This window comes from Toxorhynchites rutilus, chromosome 1 (genome assembly GCF_029784135.1).
Source record: "Toxorhynchites rutilus septentrionalis strain SRP chromosome 1, ASM2978413v1, whole genome shotgun sequence".
Taxonomy (NCBI): Eukaryota; Metazoa; Arthropoda; class Insecta; order Diptera; family Culicidae; genus Toxorhynchites; species Toxorhynchites rutilus.
This window is the reverse complement of record NC_073744.1, coordinates 70,919,498-70,935,883: the sequence shown is the minus strand read 5'-3', so window position 1 is coordinate 70,935,883 and position 16,386 is coordinate 70,919,498. Positions and strand designations below refer to the sequence as shown.

At 37.1% G+C, this 16,386-nt stretch overlaps 1 protein-coding gene across 2 annotated transcripts; it reads left to right on the top strand.

The window, feature by feature from the left end:
• The first annotated feature begins 217 nt into the window (after nucleotides 1-217).
• On the top strand, nucleotides 218-8,027 carry LOC129762933 (uncharacterized). Of its 2 annotated transcripts, none has more exons than XM_055761565.1 (2): nucleotides 218-825; nucleotides 3,341-8,027. In XM_055761565.1, the coding sequence occupies exon 2, from the start codon at nucleotides 3,677-3,679 to the stop codon at nucleotides 5,258-5,260; it is 1,584 nt and encodes a 527-aa protein (XP_055617540.1). In that variant the 5' UTR covers nucleotides 218-825; nucleotides 3,341-3,676; the 3' UTR covers nucleotides 5,261-8,027. The 2 variants fall into 2 exon arrangements, with proteins under 2 accessions (XP_055617540.1, XP_055617539.1); XM_055761564.1 differs by having other exon boundaries at nucleotides 3,100-8,027.
• Nucleotides 8,028-16,386: the final 8,359 nt, after the last annotated feature.

Here is a 16,386-nt window from a genome sequence, read left to right as displayed (position 1 = left end):
AAGACTGCAACATACCAATTATGAGAACACTTGTAATACTAACCTCGAGTCAACCGCGGGTAATCGGTTACATATTACTAATATAGTTGTAAGACAAAAATTGTCAAAATATTGGACTCCCGGCCAAGTCAGGCTAACGCCACATGTGCCTTAATAAAAAATATATTTTGGGAAAAAAAATAAAATATATATATATATATATATATATATATATATATATATATATATAAGTTAACATTCCTCTTGAGACCACCTTGAATCGCCAACTCGACCGATTGCAGCAACATCAGCGGCAATTGGCGGAAACAATCATTTCATTGGAACCAGAACATCAACAAACAGCGCGATCATCATCCCACCAGTAAGACAAATCATCGTTCGCTTTATCGCGAACCCAACTCCACACGCAGCGCGGACGCGATAGAAGAGAATGCAGAATCAGCATCAACGATAACGGGACACCGAGTGCACGCTTTCGATTCCCAGAAAATAGTATCTTTGTATAAACTAAGAAATCGGCAGGCCTCTGTATAAGGAAATGAAATAAAGTTAGTCTAGATTGAGCGACCATCGAAAACGGTTTGACATTTTTAGTTTTTAAAAACTCCGAAGTTCATGGAGGGAACTTAACTGGCGCAGTCTTTGTGGATTAGTTAAACGCGTTCCGCGAGTGATTAATGTGAGAAAAAACCGGCGTATTCCATCGAAAGGACATCGAAGGAAAAAGCATCATCAAGAGGATATTGATGATTTGAGGACCTCCAACAGAAGCACCCGGAATCAGCGTTGAACCTACACTATCGAGGGGACATCGATAAATAAATTGTAAGAAATTTTAATTTTTCTCTAATTTCAAAAAGAACAGATAAACGCTTTACTGAAAAAAACAAAAGCGCTATCTTGTTCCAGCACAATAATCATTACTAATTAAGAGAGGTTAGCCCAGACCACCTGTAAGCGACCCTCTGAATATCACAAACAAAAAGTGTTCTAACATAAACCAATCCAAACGATAAAAAAAAAACATTTTTATAAAATAAGAGAAAAATAGTTTTAGAGAATAAAACAAGTGTGAAAAAAGTGAAAATTAGCGAAGAAACTTAAAATAGCAAGAAAGTGAGAATTTTTTTATTCTGTTTCTGTGCATTTGATGTTAACCCGAAATATGAGTGAAAATCTATTAGACAGAATTGAGGAGTTAGAGCGCCTGCTAGAACAGCAGAAGCTACAACTAGATAGAATGCAAAACTCTTCTAGACAAATAACAGTTCCCGACCTACCAGCAAATAATTTTGATGTTACTAGAATTCCGGATATCATTAAAATGATTCCAGAATACAATGGTGACATTAAGGGATTACCTGCGTGGATCAATTCTGTTGAGCAGAAATTGGAAGCTGCAATATTGCACGTACCCGAACCAAACAGGGAAAATGCCGGTAAAGTGTGGACTCTAATTATTAGAGATAAAATATCGGGGAAAGCTAATGAGGCTCTCATAAGCAATCAAACTGAATGCCAATGGGAAGCTATAAAAGCTCACCTCAAAGATAGATTTGGCGATAAAAGAGATTTATCTTCAATAATTAGCAAAATTCCGTACATTAGGCAAAACAATAGAACATTCGAAGAATATTACGATGAATGTTCTGAAATTTTGGCAGATATGAACGCAAAAGTTTTGTTGGATCCTGAGCTGAAAGATTGTGCAAAGGCAGTAATGGCTTCATATGAAGCCATGCTAACAAATTCTTTTATAGATGGGCTACGAGAACCTATTTCCTCTTTAACTCGCACTGGAAGAGCAGTAAAATTAAATTCTGCTTTTCAGCATGCAATGGAACATGAAAATGCAAGTAGGAGACGCAGGGAAAATAATACTAAACTTTCTATAGATAAACTTCCGAGCCCGCAACGCTTTCAGCCTGCAACAAATTCAAACTTCGTACAAAGAATTCCCTACAATTCCAATTTTCAGAATCCAAACTTTATTTCTAACAGGAATTTCCATCGACCCATACAAGGAGCTCAACCCCAAAATGCCAATATGAACTCAAACCAAAATTACCCTCCACGTGCATTAGAGAATCAACCATCTAGCTCGAACTTCATGTTTAACAAAAATTATATGCAAGCTAAACCCATGTTAACTGCCATAAAGCAAGAACCAAGATCGCAAAATAATTTCAGAAGGGTTCCCAATACGGAAAATCACATTCATTATCAGGAATTCAATGAGAAACCAGAAGAACAATTGGATGAAACATACGGTTATCAAGAAACATACGAAACACCTGAAGAACCAATAAACATAAATACGAAGCACTTTCGAATAAGGAGAAATTCTTGATAGCATGTTCCCTTTATAATAACGTTATACACTCTGCTACAAAACTCAAACCCCGCGAAGTATTCTATGGACTGAAAGATGGAACTGAGCGACCTTTAAACTTAAACGCCATTATCGAGTCCAGAAGTAAACTCTATGATGAAGCAATTCTGCAAATTACTAAAATGCAAAAACAACAAAATAATTACCATAATTCCAAGAAAGAAGACCCCCCTGTGTTAGAACCTGGAACTAGTACCTTAAATAAGGTTCAAGGTATAAAATCTAAGACTAGAGATCGATATGAACCCGTTCTTGTTGTAACAGATCGAACCAGAACTTATAAGGACAGAAACAATCGGAAACTTCATAAAGCTAAATTGCGCAGAATCAGAAAGTGACAGTTGGCACACCGTCTCTTCTTTTCACAGACGAACATGAATCACGAATCCAGCGACCAGCTCCTATTCTCGCTGTGCTTAATGCACCTCAAAGCGATTGAGGAAAAATTCACCCAACGTCAACCGCTGCAGTTTACAAGCGCCGAAGCTAGAGCCCAGTTAAAAATAATCAATTGCTTCTTTGAGCTTGCTGCAGGAGCCGCCGTAAGACAGAACTTTGCGAAACAATGTACAAAATATCTTACCGATTTAGTTGACGACCTACGCGACACAATAGAACGGAATATCCATAATCCCAGAATGATTATAACTAAATGAAGATATTCATTACCAAAAATACTGAATAATTTCTTTTTCATATCTTTTTAGAGGCACACGACCCGGTAAAATTCTGGAAAATCAACAAGGACCACACAATATCCATTATACATTCATTATATAACCACACAATATTCATTATACACATCTCATAAAAAACAGAAGAATTGTTTTGAAACGCGTAACCTGCGACTAACATATGAAAAATAGAGAACAGAACAATTTTTCAAAATTGAATAAAATAAAATTAAATAACTTAACAAACACACTAATATTTCATTTTTTTTTGCAGGTATTCTTATTCATCAGAAAAAATTGTGTAAAGGGGAGAGAAAATAAAGTAAATAAATAATAATAAATTCAAACAGAAAGGTAATAAAAAAATAAGTATGTAATATTCCTCAGATACAGTATTTTATATAAAATTCACGAAATTTGTCAACAAGAAAATATCTCGAATTCATGCAATTTCAAAATTATACTTTTTCTAAAGCAACAACTATATTGATAATAACATTTACTAACATTTATCTTAAGTGAATAAAATACATTGTAATTTTATTTCTTCAAATTCCTCATATCAAAACAAAACAAAAAAAAACAACTCTTTATATTACTATCTGATCAAATGTATAGGAAAATGTTACGGAATATACTGATAGCATGGCTGACAGCTCTCACCCAAATACACAGTGATCCAATTTTAAATATCGTGGATCTTGGAAATAACCCAATAGTGTTAATCAAACAAATTAATTGCAAAATACAGACTGGAACAATAAACATTATACATCCAATCAACTTAGATCAAATTGAGGAAAGCGCAGAACTTGTAACAGCAAAATTTTATGCTCAACTAACATCAACTAACCCATTGCACGAAGTTATAAAATTCCGAATCAAAAAGCTGTACTCGTCCCTCTACGCATTAAAACCACAAAAAGCGCACCGACAAAAGAGATGGGATACAATAGGCACCGCGTGGAAATGGATCGCCGGTTCACCTGATGCACAGGACCTGAGAATAATCAATTCATCCATGAATGACCTCATCAATCAGAATAATCAACAATATCAAATCAACGAAAATATCAACAACCGAATTACCCAACTGACACAGGCGATTAATCAAATAGCTAGTTCAATAAATAACAGTACGAAAGAATTGGATATTTTACAAGCAGTTACCACGATGTTGAACGTTGATATTGTCAATGAACTTTTAGATAACATTCAAGAAGCAATCGCACTCACCAGAATTTCTGTCATCAATAACAAAATTCTAACAACACGTGAAATAAATGTGATCAAATCTGCTCTTCAGGACCAAGGAGTAGAAATCAACTTTCCGGACGAAGCGCTACAATTTGTCACACCCAAAATTGCCGTCAATAATGGAGACTTACTGTACATTCTGCACGTTCCCGAATTGGAAAACTCTACATCTACAATTACAAGAATTTTTCCGCTCATCGTAAACGATCAAATTATCAAAACCTACCCAAGCCACGTAATACGACATGGGCCGAAACTCTTCAAAACCAGTAAACCTGAAGATTTTGTACAAAGATCATCCTACATTGACGAAATCGAAGATGACTGTATCAAACCAATCATACTCGGAAAGGAGTCTCGCTGCATCTCAATTTTCAAGAATGACACAATACAGCAGTTGATCAACGAAAACACTATATTAATCTCAAACGCCCGAAACCAGACACTCAAATCCAACTGTGGACCCGATGATAGAACTATCACCGGAAATTTCATAATCAAATTCGCAAATTGTACAGTCAAGTTCAACGGTCATAAGTTTCAAAATTCAGAAATAATCGGTGAAACCGAAGTTCTGTACGGAGCACTTTATAACACTCTAATTCACTGGACATTACAAAAAGAGCATGACATTACAGAAATACGCGACACAGCGATTATCAACAGACAGAAATTAGATCACATTCATTTACGACAGAATAGTCTTCGTTTCAGTCTATGGACAACATTCGGAGGAATTTCTTTGTCAACAGTGATTTGCTTCATAGCCGTAATTCTTTGTATAAAGAATATTAACATTTGCCCAGTATTAAAACTTGGAAGATCAAAATCAAACATCGATCCGAGACGGCTCGAACTATATATATATGAAAATCGACTTTTAGTTTTTGAAATCGATTTTTTTCAGTGTATGATTTCAAAAAAATATTTTTTCTAAAAATTCAACTATTTTGCTAAAACTCTTCTATAGATTACTTTTTGTAGGGCTTACCATTTTCAAGTAAACATTTTTTATAAAAAATGGTCAAAAATATTTGGCCCTTTCCATATGTTAGTATAGATAATTTTTCGGAAAACTAAGTATACCAAGTTGCTCAATTAGGTAGGGTCTTCACACCCAGAATGTTTCATTCAATTTTGAAAGGGTCATGCCAACATCTGGTCGAGTTGGCACGAAATGCATCATTCCTCTTTTTCCATTTTCTACAAGAATATTTAGGTAGTGACACTTAAACAACTGTAGTTTGTAAACAAATAAATGAAAAGTCATGAAACACATAAACTAGTGACAGATGAACCTTTAGAAATGAATCTTGTTCATTGTTTAGGGGCGCCATGTGTTGAAAAATCTGTTTTTGGTTTAATTTTCATCTCTTTGTTTGGACTAAAATAAAAAGGGTTCTGTTTTCATGAAAAATTTCCGTTTTCTGAAAAATGTTGAAACTGATATGGTCTCTGTTCTATCTTCTTCTTCTTCATTGGCACTAACGTTCCTAGAGGAACATCGCCGTCTCAACGTAGTATTACTTACGTCATTTTTATTAATACTTAGTTGAGATTTCTATGCCAAATAACACGCCTTGAATGCATTCTGAGTGGCAAGCTGTAGAGAATACGCGTGATCACAGTGCAAGTCGGAGGAAATTTCTTTGACGAAAAATTCCCCCGGCCAGAACGGGAATCGAACCCGAGCACCCGGCATGTTAGTTATGACGCTAACCACTCGGCCAAGGGAGCACCTCTGTTCTATCTGAGCTCCATAATTAATACTCGCTGTTTGATTATATCTAGCTTCGATGGAATTCTCGATACCAAAAATGTGCAAAATATGGAGCAAATATTGTATCGACGCTGGTAAAGGTAAACAAGTTGCAATGGAGTATATGTATTCCCCAAAAGCTACGCAATCTACACATGTGTATGAAAATATGGAGCTCATCTTTCTTCAATCATTACATATCCCTCGTGTACGCCACACCCAACCCTGCGAATACATATTCATTCATCAACCGAGCGAGATGAAAGCTGGGAGAAAGGCGACGGTTATAAACGGAGCGAGTAGCCGGATGCAGGATTAATCAGGGAAACTCGAAAAGTTCACATGGGATCACGGAGGGGAAAAGAAGACACTGCCATCAAAGGCAAATGAGCTCATCACAAGATACGGCAATCTTACCTCCCCTTCCAAGCACAGCATATGGTGTACAAAGAAGATATTCGATAACAAGTTGTCGTTTTGGTTTAAAGTTCCAGAATTTCAGCTGGGTGACGCCGCATTGCGGCAAGAGAGCTCCAGGAGACCGATAATAGGGAAAGATGCTTCGATGACGGAAGTTTGCCAGAAGACGCTTTTATGGTTACAAAGACATTCTTTCTACCAGAAACATTATTGGTTGTTCTGTGCAAAGTTTTCTTTGCACTCGCTTCTCTTCACCGATGCATAAAATGTAGACTGTAGCCATGGAGGAGCAGATCATTAAGTTTATGCATCAGCAAAGACCAAAAAGTTTGCATTTATTGGTTTGCCTGTACCACCTAAACGCGATCTTCAATACTCAATCTCATAGAACTCATTAACATGTTTTCTACCATATTCAAAAGTTTCATATTTCGCCATATTTGAAAATGGTTACTCTAATGGCGGGCCTCTAAAAATTTAAAAATTAAAAAAAAAACTCAAAAACACGAGGATTCGACATCGAACTAACGTTTGCATTAAAAAATGGGTGTGTTATATCTATGACAAAACCGCGAGGTTGACGTGGGACTACCATTGGCTTAATATCATTTGTTTGTATTGATTAACTTATTGATTGATTGAAACAACTTTCGAATTCAATTGAAATCAACATATTTAGTTTGTAAGTAAAGAAATTGAACAGTTGCAATGTAAGATCAATTCATGCATTGTAATAGATTATGTTTTTCGTTACAAGTAAATTTGATGTTTTATTTAGGTTTCATATGATGCCCAGGACTACTAAAATATGCGAACGGAAGAATTGTCAAACGATCATTGTATTTTACATTCCCATCTGAAATTATTACATCTTTCAAGCGTACGTAGCTCTCGAACTGCGATTTTGCTTGGTTTGATGAATTTCAGGCATTCAGTTTCGATTTTGACATGACAGAAGTACCCATAGCTTTCATGAATCAACAACTTCAATTTCTACTTTTTATACTATAGAGGCTAAAGTTCATTCGCCTCTAGTATCTGAAATGATGATTTACCCAGACTCTTTAATTTAGAAGTACGTGTAAAGGAAACATATTCTGCTCTGCACAAAGACAAGCGAGTACAAAAGTATTCGCAGCATGCATATCTTTGCAAAGCGAATTCCCCCAGGCATATTTGCATGTATTTGCAAAGCGGATTCCCCCAGGCAAATTGATTTTTAAGTTTGTGTTGGGGAAACTGTAAATCGGGCCAACCGTGGCAGTTAGGGCGTTTGGATAACGCTTGACATTTTACAGTTATTCAATTGATTATCTCTAACATTTTATTCATTGTGATAGATGCGTAGAAATATTTCCTATCAATTGATGCAAACAACTTTCGGATCTATTAAGAAGTGTTCGATCTTCCATATAAAGGGTGTGTCACATCAAATTGCATCACGGAAAAAACGCTGTAGAAATTCGCCCAGTAGACCGATCCTTTTGAAAATTTTAGACAGTAAAATAAAAACTATTAAACAACTTTTGGCATTTTCTTTTTATTCATACTTCGAGCCCAAGCCCGTATGCTCGCACCTTCCTCTTTACCCCGTCCATAAGGTTCTGTACAACGTCAGGTTGTAGTTTTTTTTTGAACACTAATCCATTTTCACTTGAAGTCCGCCTCCGATTTGACAACTTTTGGGTTCTTCCGGAGGGCCTGCTTCATAATCGCCCAATATTTCTCTATTGGGCGAAGCTCCGGCGCGTTGGGCGGGTTCATTTCCTTTGGAACGAAGGTGACCCCGTTGGCTTCGTACCACTCCAACACGTCCTTTGAATAGTGGCACGAAGCGAGATCCGGCCAGAAGATGATCGGGCCCTCGTGCTGCTTCAATAGTGGTAGTAAGCGCTTCTGTAGGCACTCCTTAAGGTAAACCTGCCCGTTTACCGTGCCGGTCATCACGAAGGGGGCGCTCCGCTTTCCGCAAGAGCAGATCGTTTGCCACACCATGTACTTTTTGGCAAACTTGGATAGTTTCTGCTTACGAATCTCCTCCGGAACGCTGAATTTGTCCTCTGCGGAGAAGAACAACAGGCCCAGCAGCTGACGAAAGTCCGCTTTGACGTAGGTTTCGTCGTCCATTACTAGGCAATGCGGCTTCGTCAGCATTTCGGTGTACAGCTTCCGGGCTCGCGTCTTCCCCACCATGTTTTGCCTTTCGTCGCGGTTAGGTGCCTTCTGAACCTTGTATGTACGCAGGCCCTCCCGCTGCTTGGTCCGCTGGACGAATGAACTTGACAAATTCAGCTTATTGGCGACATCCCGGACCGAACTTCTCGGATCACGTCTAAACTGCTTAACTACGCGCTTGTGATCTTCTTCACTGACGGAGCATCCATTTTTGCCGATCTTCACCTTCCGGGCGATGGTTAGGTTCTCGAAGTATCGTTTTAGTACTCTGCTGACCGTGGATTGGACGATTCCCAGCATCTTACCGATGTCCCGATGTGACAACTCCGGATTCACGAAATGAGTGCACAAGATTAATTCACGACGCTCTTTTTCGTTCGACGACGACATTTTTCCAAATTTACGAAAAATTGACAGTGAAGCATGGCCAACGTGATCTATACACTCTTATCTGATTATAAGCGAAAGCTGAAGATATAATTCCTAAAAATTAAATTTCTACAGCGTTTTTTCCGTGATGCAATTTGATGTGACACACCCATTATCACGGTTAGACGGTTAGACACGGTTTTCCATGGGTTCATCTTAACACCTGGTGATGAGACCTCTTGTTCATCGTCAATCATAGTAACCCATTAGTTTTCAGATAAATATTGACAGTGCTATGATTTGTACAGCGGAAGTTATGGCGAGAACAATAGAGCAACAGCGCTCAATGGTTTGTGCGTTCTGGGAGCTCCATCCCATTAGTGAACATCATCAAGTACTTTGAGTCCGCTGGGTACACTCGTTCCGGTATCTATGATATCCTTACACTTCTGGAGTCGTCCGACGGTACTACGAGATCGTAAACTGTAGCTGAAGTTGAAGCAGAAGAAGAAAGGAAAGGCTCCGAACTTTTAGCCGGGAAGTCGGAGCAAAGGGTCAGACAGTAAAAAGTGCTTTGATCGGACCAGGCTTCCGCCCATTGTGCGGAGAAGTCACTGAAGGAGATGAACCGCTTGAAGATAGATGTTGTTCCGAAGTCCGCCAACCCTCAAAACGTACCCCAGCTGAGTCTCATCGATAATTTTTAGACAAACCTGAAGCAGAAGGTCCACTCCACCAATTTCGTGGCGAAAATGGAGGAGGTATTAATAAATAAAGCTAAGAAAGAACTGAAAAACATGCCAACAAGTATGTATGACTGCAATGGTGAAAATTTTGGCTAACTATCGCCAATATATTGTCACATTTTGGCAACTGGTTGGATTGGACGTGCGCATCTACCTATTTTCCAGTGTTGCCAACTATATTTTTCAAAAATCAGGAAAAAATTAAAATAAAAATCAGGAAGGAATCACGATAATTCATATTGGGTTGTCCGGAAAGTATGCGTTGATTTTTGGGTAAACAAAAGCAACATTTTTATTACATACTAACTGACCCGGCAAACTTCGTCCAGCCAAAAATTTGTTTTTTGTTATCAATACCTTCAAACATTCCCGTTTTCTTACTATGAGTAAATGCATGGGTCCAATCGCAGAACTGTTCATTGATTGATCTTCTATTCGACCACGTTGAATTTAACTTTTACTATAAAATTCTTAGTATTCCAAGTTTGGTTGGAATATTTTTGGTTGAAATATGTGTAATATTTTGATGAGTCCCCCTCTCCATTCCGAGGAGGGAGGGGTCTCATACCATTGTGGAAACATTTCTCATACTCAAAAGCCCTCACATCCCAAATTGTGCTTGATTAGTTCTCGAATTATGCAGAAGTTTGTGTTTAGTTTGTATGGCAGCCCCTCTTAGAGAGGGGGGAGGAGTATATTCACCATAGAAACGTTTCGTGCCCCGTAAAACATTCAAAGGCCAAATAAAATCTTCACATGCCTCCATTTGCTTGATTAGTTTTCGAATTATGTAGAAATTTATCTTTCAATTGTATGGCAGCTCCCCCTTAGAGAGGGGGTGGAGAGTCTAACCATCATCATTTATTGCATCCTGAAATTTCAATATGCCTAATTTGGTTTCATTTGCTTGATTAGTTCTTGAGTTATGCAGAAATTTGTATTTCATTTGTATGTCAGCCCCCTAACCAAATATGACAATTGAAAATTTTCGGAAAACTCTGAAGGAAAAAGGGAAAATTCGAAAAATTAGATTCCCACATGTTCTACAATTACATAGTGACAAGTGATGTTAGTCCATTTGATGTTTGCGCTAGCGAAATTGATCTTTGTTCTAAACTGGAAATGGATTTTAATGTGATGAAACGCACTCCTATATCTTCTTCTATCTATACCAATAAAAAAGTGTCGACGAATGTATTGATAAGAGCAGAACTCGAGGAAGGAATTGTCCAATTTAGGGCTGTCTTTATTCTATCATATTTTCTGTATAAAACATTTATTTCATGTAAAGGAGAAACATGCTATTTGCAAGTGGTTGAAAAATATTGAACGAGAATTGTGTCTGAAAATAATCTGATATTATAATGATGAGTTTTGTTAGAAATACTAGGAATTTTATAGTAAAAGTTAAATTCAAAGGGGTCGATTAGAGGATCAATCAATGAACAGTTCAGCGATTGGACTCATGAACTTGCTCATAGTAAGAAAACGTGAATGTTTGAAGGTATTGATAACAAAAAACAAATGTTGGGCGGGACGAAGTTTGCCGGGTCAGCTAGTTTCCTTTTACTATAAATTTCCTAGTACTTCTACCAAAATTCGACATTATAATATATTCGTAAAATATTCACAATTTTCGTTCAAGATTCTTCTACCACTTACAAATTACATGTTTCTCCGTTGCATGGAAAACATGTGTGATATAAAAGTATAATAAAATTAAGACAAATCGGGCGTTTCTTTTCTCGAGTTTTGCGCTCACCAGCACATTTGCCGATCCATTTTTATTTATATAGACATTAAACATCAAAAGGATAAGCGTTGTTATCACGATGTAATTGTAGAACATATGGGAATTCAATTTTCCGAATTTTCCCATTTTCCTTCAGTGTTTTTTGAAAATTTCAATTGTCATGTTTGGTTCTAATATGGTTGGCATGGTGTGTTGAAAAATATATTTCTTTTTGTTTTATAAAATCAAAATTTAAGGCAGTATTCTAGTCAAGAAATTTGCAAAAAATAAAAAAAAAAAATCCTTCGTATTTCTGTAGTGTAGGCATTCAAGAATATATCCTAGAAAGGACTTACCGAAAATCCCATTATTTACCGAGTTAGAGCCATTTTAGTGATGCAGTATCTAGTCTGGTACGGCCAATGAACTTCAAACGCGTATTTCTTGGAACTAGTTTTTCTAAACTGGCGTACATGATATCTGAAGTTCTACTGAACCGATTCATGTCGAATTTATATGATTACAATCTGAGTGCATCTAAAAATAAATGTTATAAATTTTACTATTTTTGAAAAAATTGGGAAATGTAAGAAAAAAACCTTTCAAAACGCATTTTGTTTTTCGCCATTTTGTCAAAAAAGATGTTTTTCACTTATCCGAGGTTCATGCGATAGCGGCATCTTAACTACTGATTTAGAATCTACTACTGATTTAGAATCTGTTCGATATTTTTGTTTCAGATAACCAGAAGGGCTGGAATCATGTACGTCATGGCACAATTTTTTCTTGAACCCCCTCACTTCATCAGCTTGTAACTATTCTAGCTATGAATATTTTTTGTCCGTTCAATTTTTGTTTTATTGTTAAAATATAGATGAACAAATAATGATATGATAGATCGTAAAAATACTCTTTGTTTTATTTTACGGAGCTCGAAAAAATGTCCGAAATTCGTGTGTCTACACTAGAATACTCCCTTGAACAATTTCCTGCATTTTCTATTTCGACAAAAAAAATTGGTCTTATAGTTTTAGAGTATTTTTTTTTTTGGGAAAATAAAACGAAATTTCGACCCTTTTCAAAAAGTATACTGGAGTCGCTTTTTAAGCGGGGGATACGTGTCGCGTAAACAAAAACCGCTCAAAAGAAAACCGCGCAAATTTCAAAATCCGCGTAAGAATAAACCGGGTAAATTTCGAAATCGGTGTAAAAATCTATCAATTCTATCTTTGAGATTTCAAACATGAAAAGTTGCTTAAATGACCAATGTTTTTACACTCATAAACGTTTCACTCTAATCTGAGATGGTTCTGCCAACTCCTAATATGGCATGAAATTCATAGGTTCGTATCTATGTTGGGCGCGAAGTATTTCAATTCATCTTCTTGAATGACTTTAACGTTCCCTGTGGAACTTTTGCCCTCTCAACGTATGCATTAACTAGCGTCATTGATCAATACTTAGTTGAGATTCTAGAATACGCATGACCACAGTGCAAGTCGCAGGAAATTTCTTTGACGAAAAATCCCGAGGCCAGAACGGGAATCGAACTCGAACACCCGGCATGATAATGTGAGACGCTAACCACTCGGCCACGGGTGCACGATTCATACAGTTGGCAAACAATGGAGAATGACGAACAATCTGCTAGTCTACTTTGGACGATTTTTCTTCGTATGTTCCATTCGTTCGACTGGAAAATCGCGCAACAGATTTCGCATTTTTGTCGGACTTTTGGCGTAGCTCCGTTTGAATGGAGTAAATTCTACCAAAACATGATATGTGTATTTTCATGAGAGCTCAAGATCAGTTATATTGATGATTCAGTTCTAAATCATTCCTAACGGTGATTCATTTTGGTATACAAGTTGGTATAAAACATACAAATCCTTCAATCCTGCCATTCAGATGCTCCTTTGTCATGGGTTGTGTTACTTCTTCCGACTCTACTATGAATAATGCAATCTGATATAAGTATTCATTTTCAACACGTATCCACTCCACACAACACTGCAGTGTCAATCTATCGAGCATCCGATGATCAGAATCATCCAGCTTGTACCCCTTTGCACTTTGTTTGCACTATCATCAACGGGTTTACACAAGATTCCGATATCCATATATGAAAGACAATTTTCTCCCCGAGGAGACAAGAGCGAAATAAGATAAAGTCGTAAACCCAAAATCTCGTTTTTCCATTACTTTTCCTGCTTCATACACCTATACAGGCGAGGAAGGGCGGAGCTGGATGCTGTGTGCCCAAATATGAATGGTGCGGGTAAGGCTTACACTCGTCCATACACCCACTTATACATATACACACACACACACACACACACACACACACACATGGCACTAATGGTTGTGGAGATCGAGCACCGAACGATTGCGTCGTTTGGAGGAAAAGTTGCAAAAGCACTTAACTAACTTATGAATAATGCATTCGGGTTCCTTATATAAATCGAAATATTTTCACACTTTTCTCTCAACGTCTTGAGCCGTTCGGCTCCTGACCCTGTTGCACTTTTCTGTTTTGATTGCACATGCACAAACTCTCATGATGTTTTCTGATTGTCCTCTCTTCGTGAAGAAGGAATTCTCTTCCGCTTTGATGGTTCTGAAGAACTTCTGCAACAATAGGTCACGCATTGTCGCCGGGTGGCTTTTTTTAATATTTTTAATTGTTACAATGCTATCATACTACAAATGCGAGATACTGTGCAATCATTTGTTGTTCTTGATTTTAACGTGTTGATTTTTAGTTGCAAAACTAGTATAGAAGTTCAACTTCATCTCATAGTTTGTGGGACCAAGTCTTCTGCAGCACTAATGTAAACGATTGCGTCTCAAATCAGTACGGAAAACAAACATTCGCTCGTCTGGTGTAGCGTGTAGCAAACAAGTAAACAGCATCAGCAGGGAGTGCTTTCGCCCACCATCTGACCACAACATTGGGTGCTTCGAATCGAATTGTGGAAACCAATGCTCAGCAGTTGATTGCAATGGGTTGTTTTTTTTTCTTTCGATGAGATTTAACCTATTTTACCTCCCTCAAAAGCCGGTGAGCAAGAGTAGCGTGAACGTTGCGGAAAGCTGGAAGTAAGAGCAGCAAAGTGAGCAAACATGTAAAAAGAATTCTTGCCATTTTCAGTTCCCTAATCTAATATCTGCTTTCGAGCTATAGTTGCTGCATATCCGGCTTTTCGAACTCGGAACGACATTGTTTGGTTCGCACGGAAAGAACAAGAAATTCTCATCCACATTACCACAAACGTAACCGCAGAGGTTCGACCCGCTCCCGTTATGCCTCAAGGAGGGGGATTCCCGCAGTGCTGCACAGAGTAAGTTTAGAAAGCACGGTTCTACGACTCTATGAATGCCCGTTTCTGTCCCCCCCGTGCAAACGCGATTTGTTGTAAATTCAGGAAAGTTAGAAAGCGGAACAACACATTTAAACTGGACCATTTAAACAGGATTGTGAAAATTTGAACATCTCTCGACCGAAAACTCTCATGACAATGCCGTTCTCGGGGAAGATTTTGGACCGAAGCACAACAATATGGTAGAACAATATAAAGTTCACAAAAATATAACGAGAAGACATCAGTTTTGCAGCGCTTTCGTGCTGTCTTGACACCAAAGATTAAGATAAACTGGAGACAGAACAGTGGGTGGGGAACTTTCGAAGCAAATGCGCTTTTCGTTTCTTTCCAGCTTTTTTTTTGTTACAGCATTAGCCAAATTGGGCTATGAAAAAATTGAATCAAACGATCACTCGGTTCAGCATCCGTAAATCCTCCTATATCCTATATTTTATATATATATATATATATATATATATATATATATATATATATATACATTTTTCTAGAACATCGGAGACTCCAAGTTTTGTTTTGTACTTCTATTCGGGTAGCTGATTGGTTCAACCTTCTTTTTGAGTGGTTTTTATAATCTCACAAGTCCAATCTCGAGTCTTTCAAGCTGTGTCTCTAAAGAGTCGATGAATGATATGGGAACCAGCTTCGTTATTTTTACAAAGTATACTTTTGGAGTGCATCCTATTGTTTTGTATTGCTACTTAAAACATCCCTCAATCATTCAAGACAAGAAACAATATCATATATTTAATTGGTCGTTGTCGGAATGTTTTGAATTTCTCCACAATGGAGAAATGCTCTTCGTTGCGAAAAATGGTGAAGTGTCTCGAAGAATGCAACCATTAGAATTTCGAAGTGTACTTTTAAGGACACTGGCACCGCATACTCACCTTGGTAGCAGAAGTGACGAATCAGCCAAAAAGTAATGAAAGTCACTATAATATAGAAAGAGAAAAAAAACCTAGGTAGCAAAAAAGTTGCATTTTTTTAACAAAAATAAAGTCTCGAAAGCCATAGAGCAATTCCAATTGAAATCGACACATGACAAAACATGAGTATTTTTGATTCAAATGAAAGTTTTTATTTTGTTGGGTTATATGAGTTTTCCACAGCAATTGGGAATTTTTTTACTCAAGTGTGACTTTTGAAAGAGCGTATCAATTTTAGTAAGAGAAATCTTTGAAAATTTATATCTCAAAAACTATGAGTCGTATCGAAATTGTGTCTTAGGAAGAGTTATAGAGTATTGTTAAAACTTGAAAAAAATATACTCTGAGAAAAAATGGTACTCTTTTTTTATTTCTATCAAACTTTAATTTGCAATATCTAAAATATGCATTTTAATTTTTTTTTCAGATAAAAAAAAAAGTCATGTACAAAAAATTAAAAAATAATTCCAAAATGGTAAAACTATTTTTACAAACTTTGTGGAACATCGAATTTTTATAAATTTTCGAAACTTCGAATTTTTGTATGTAAACT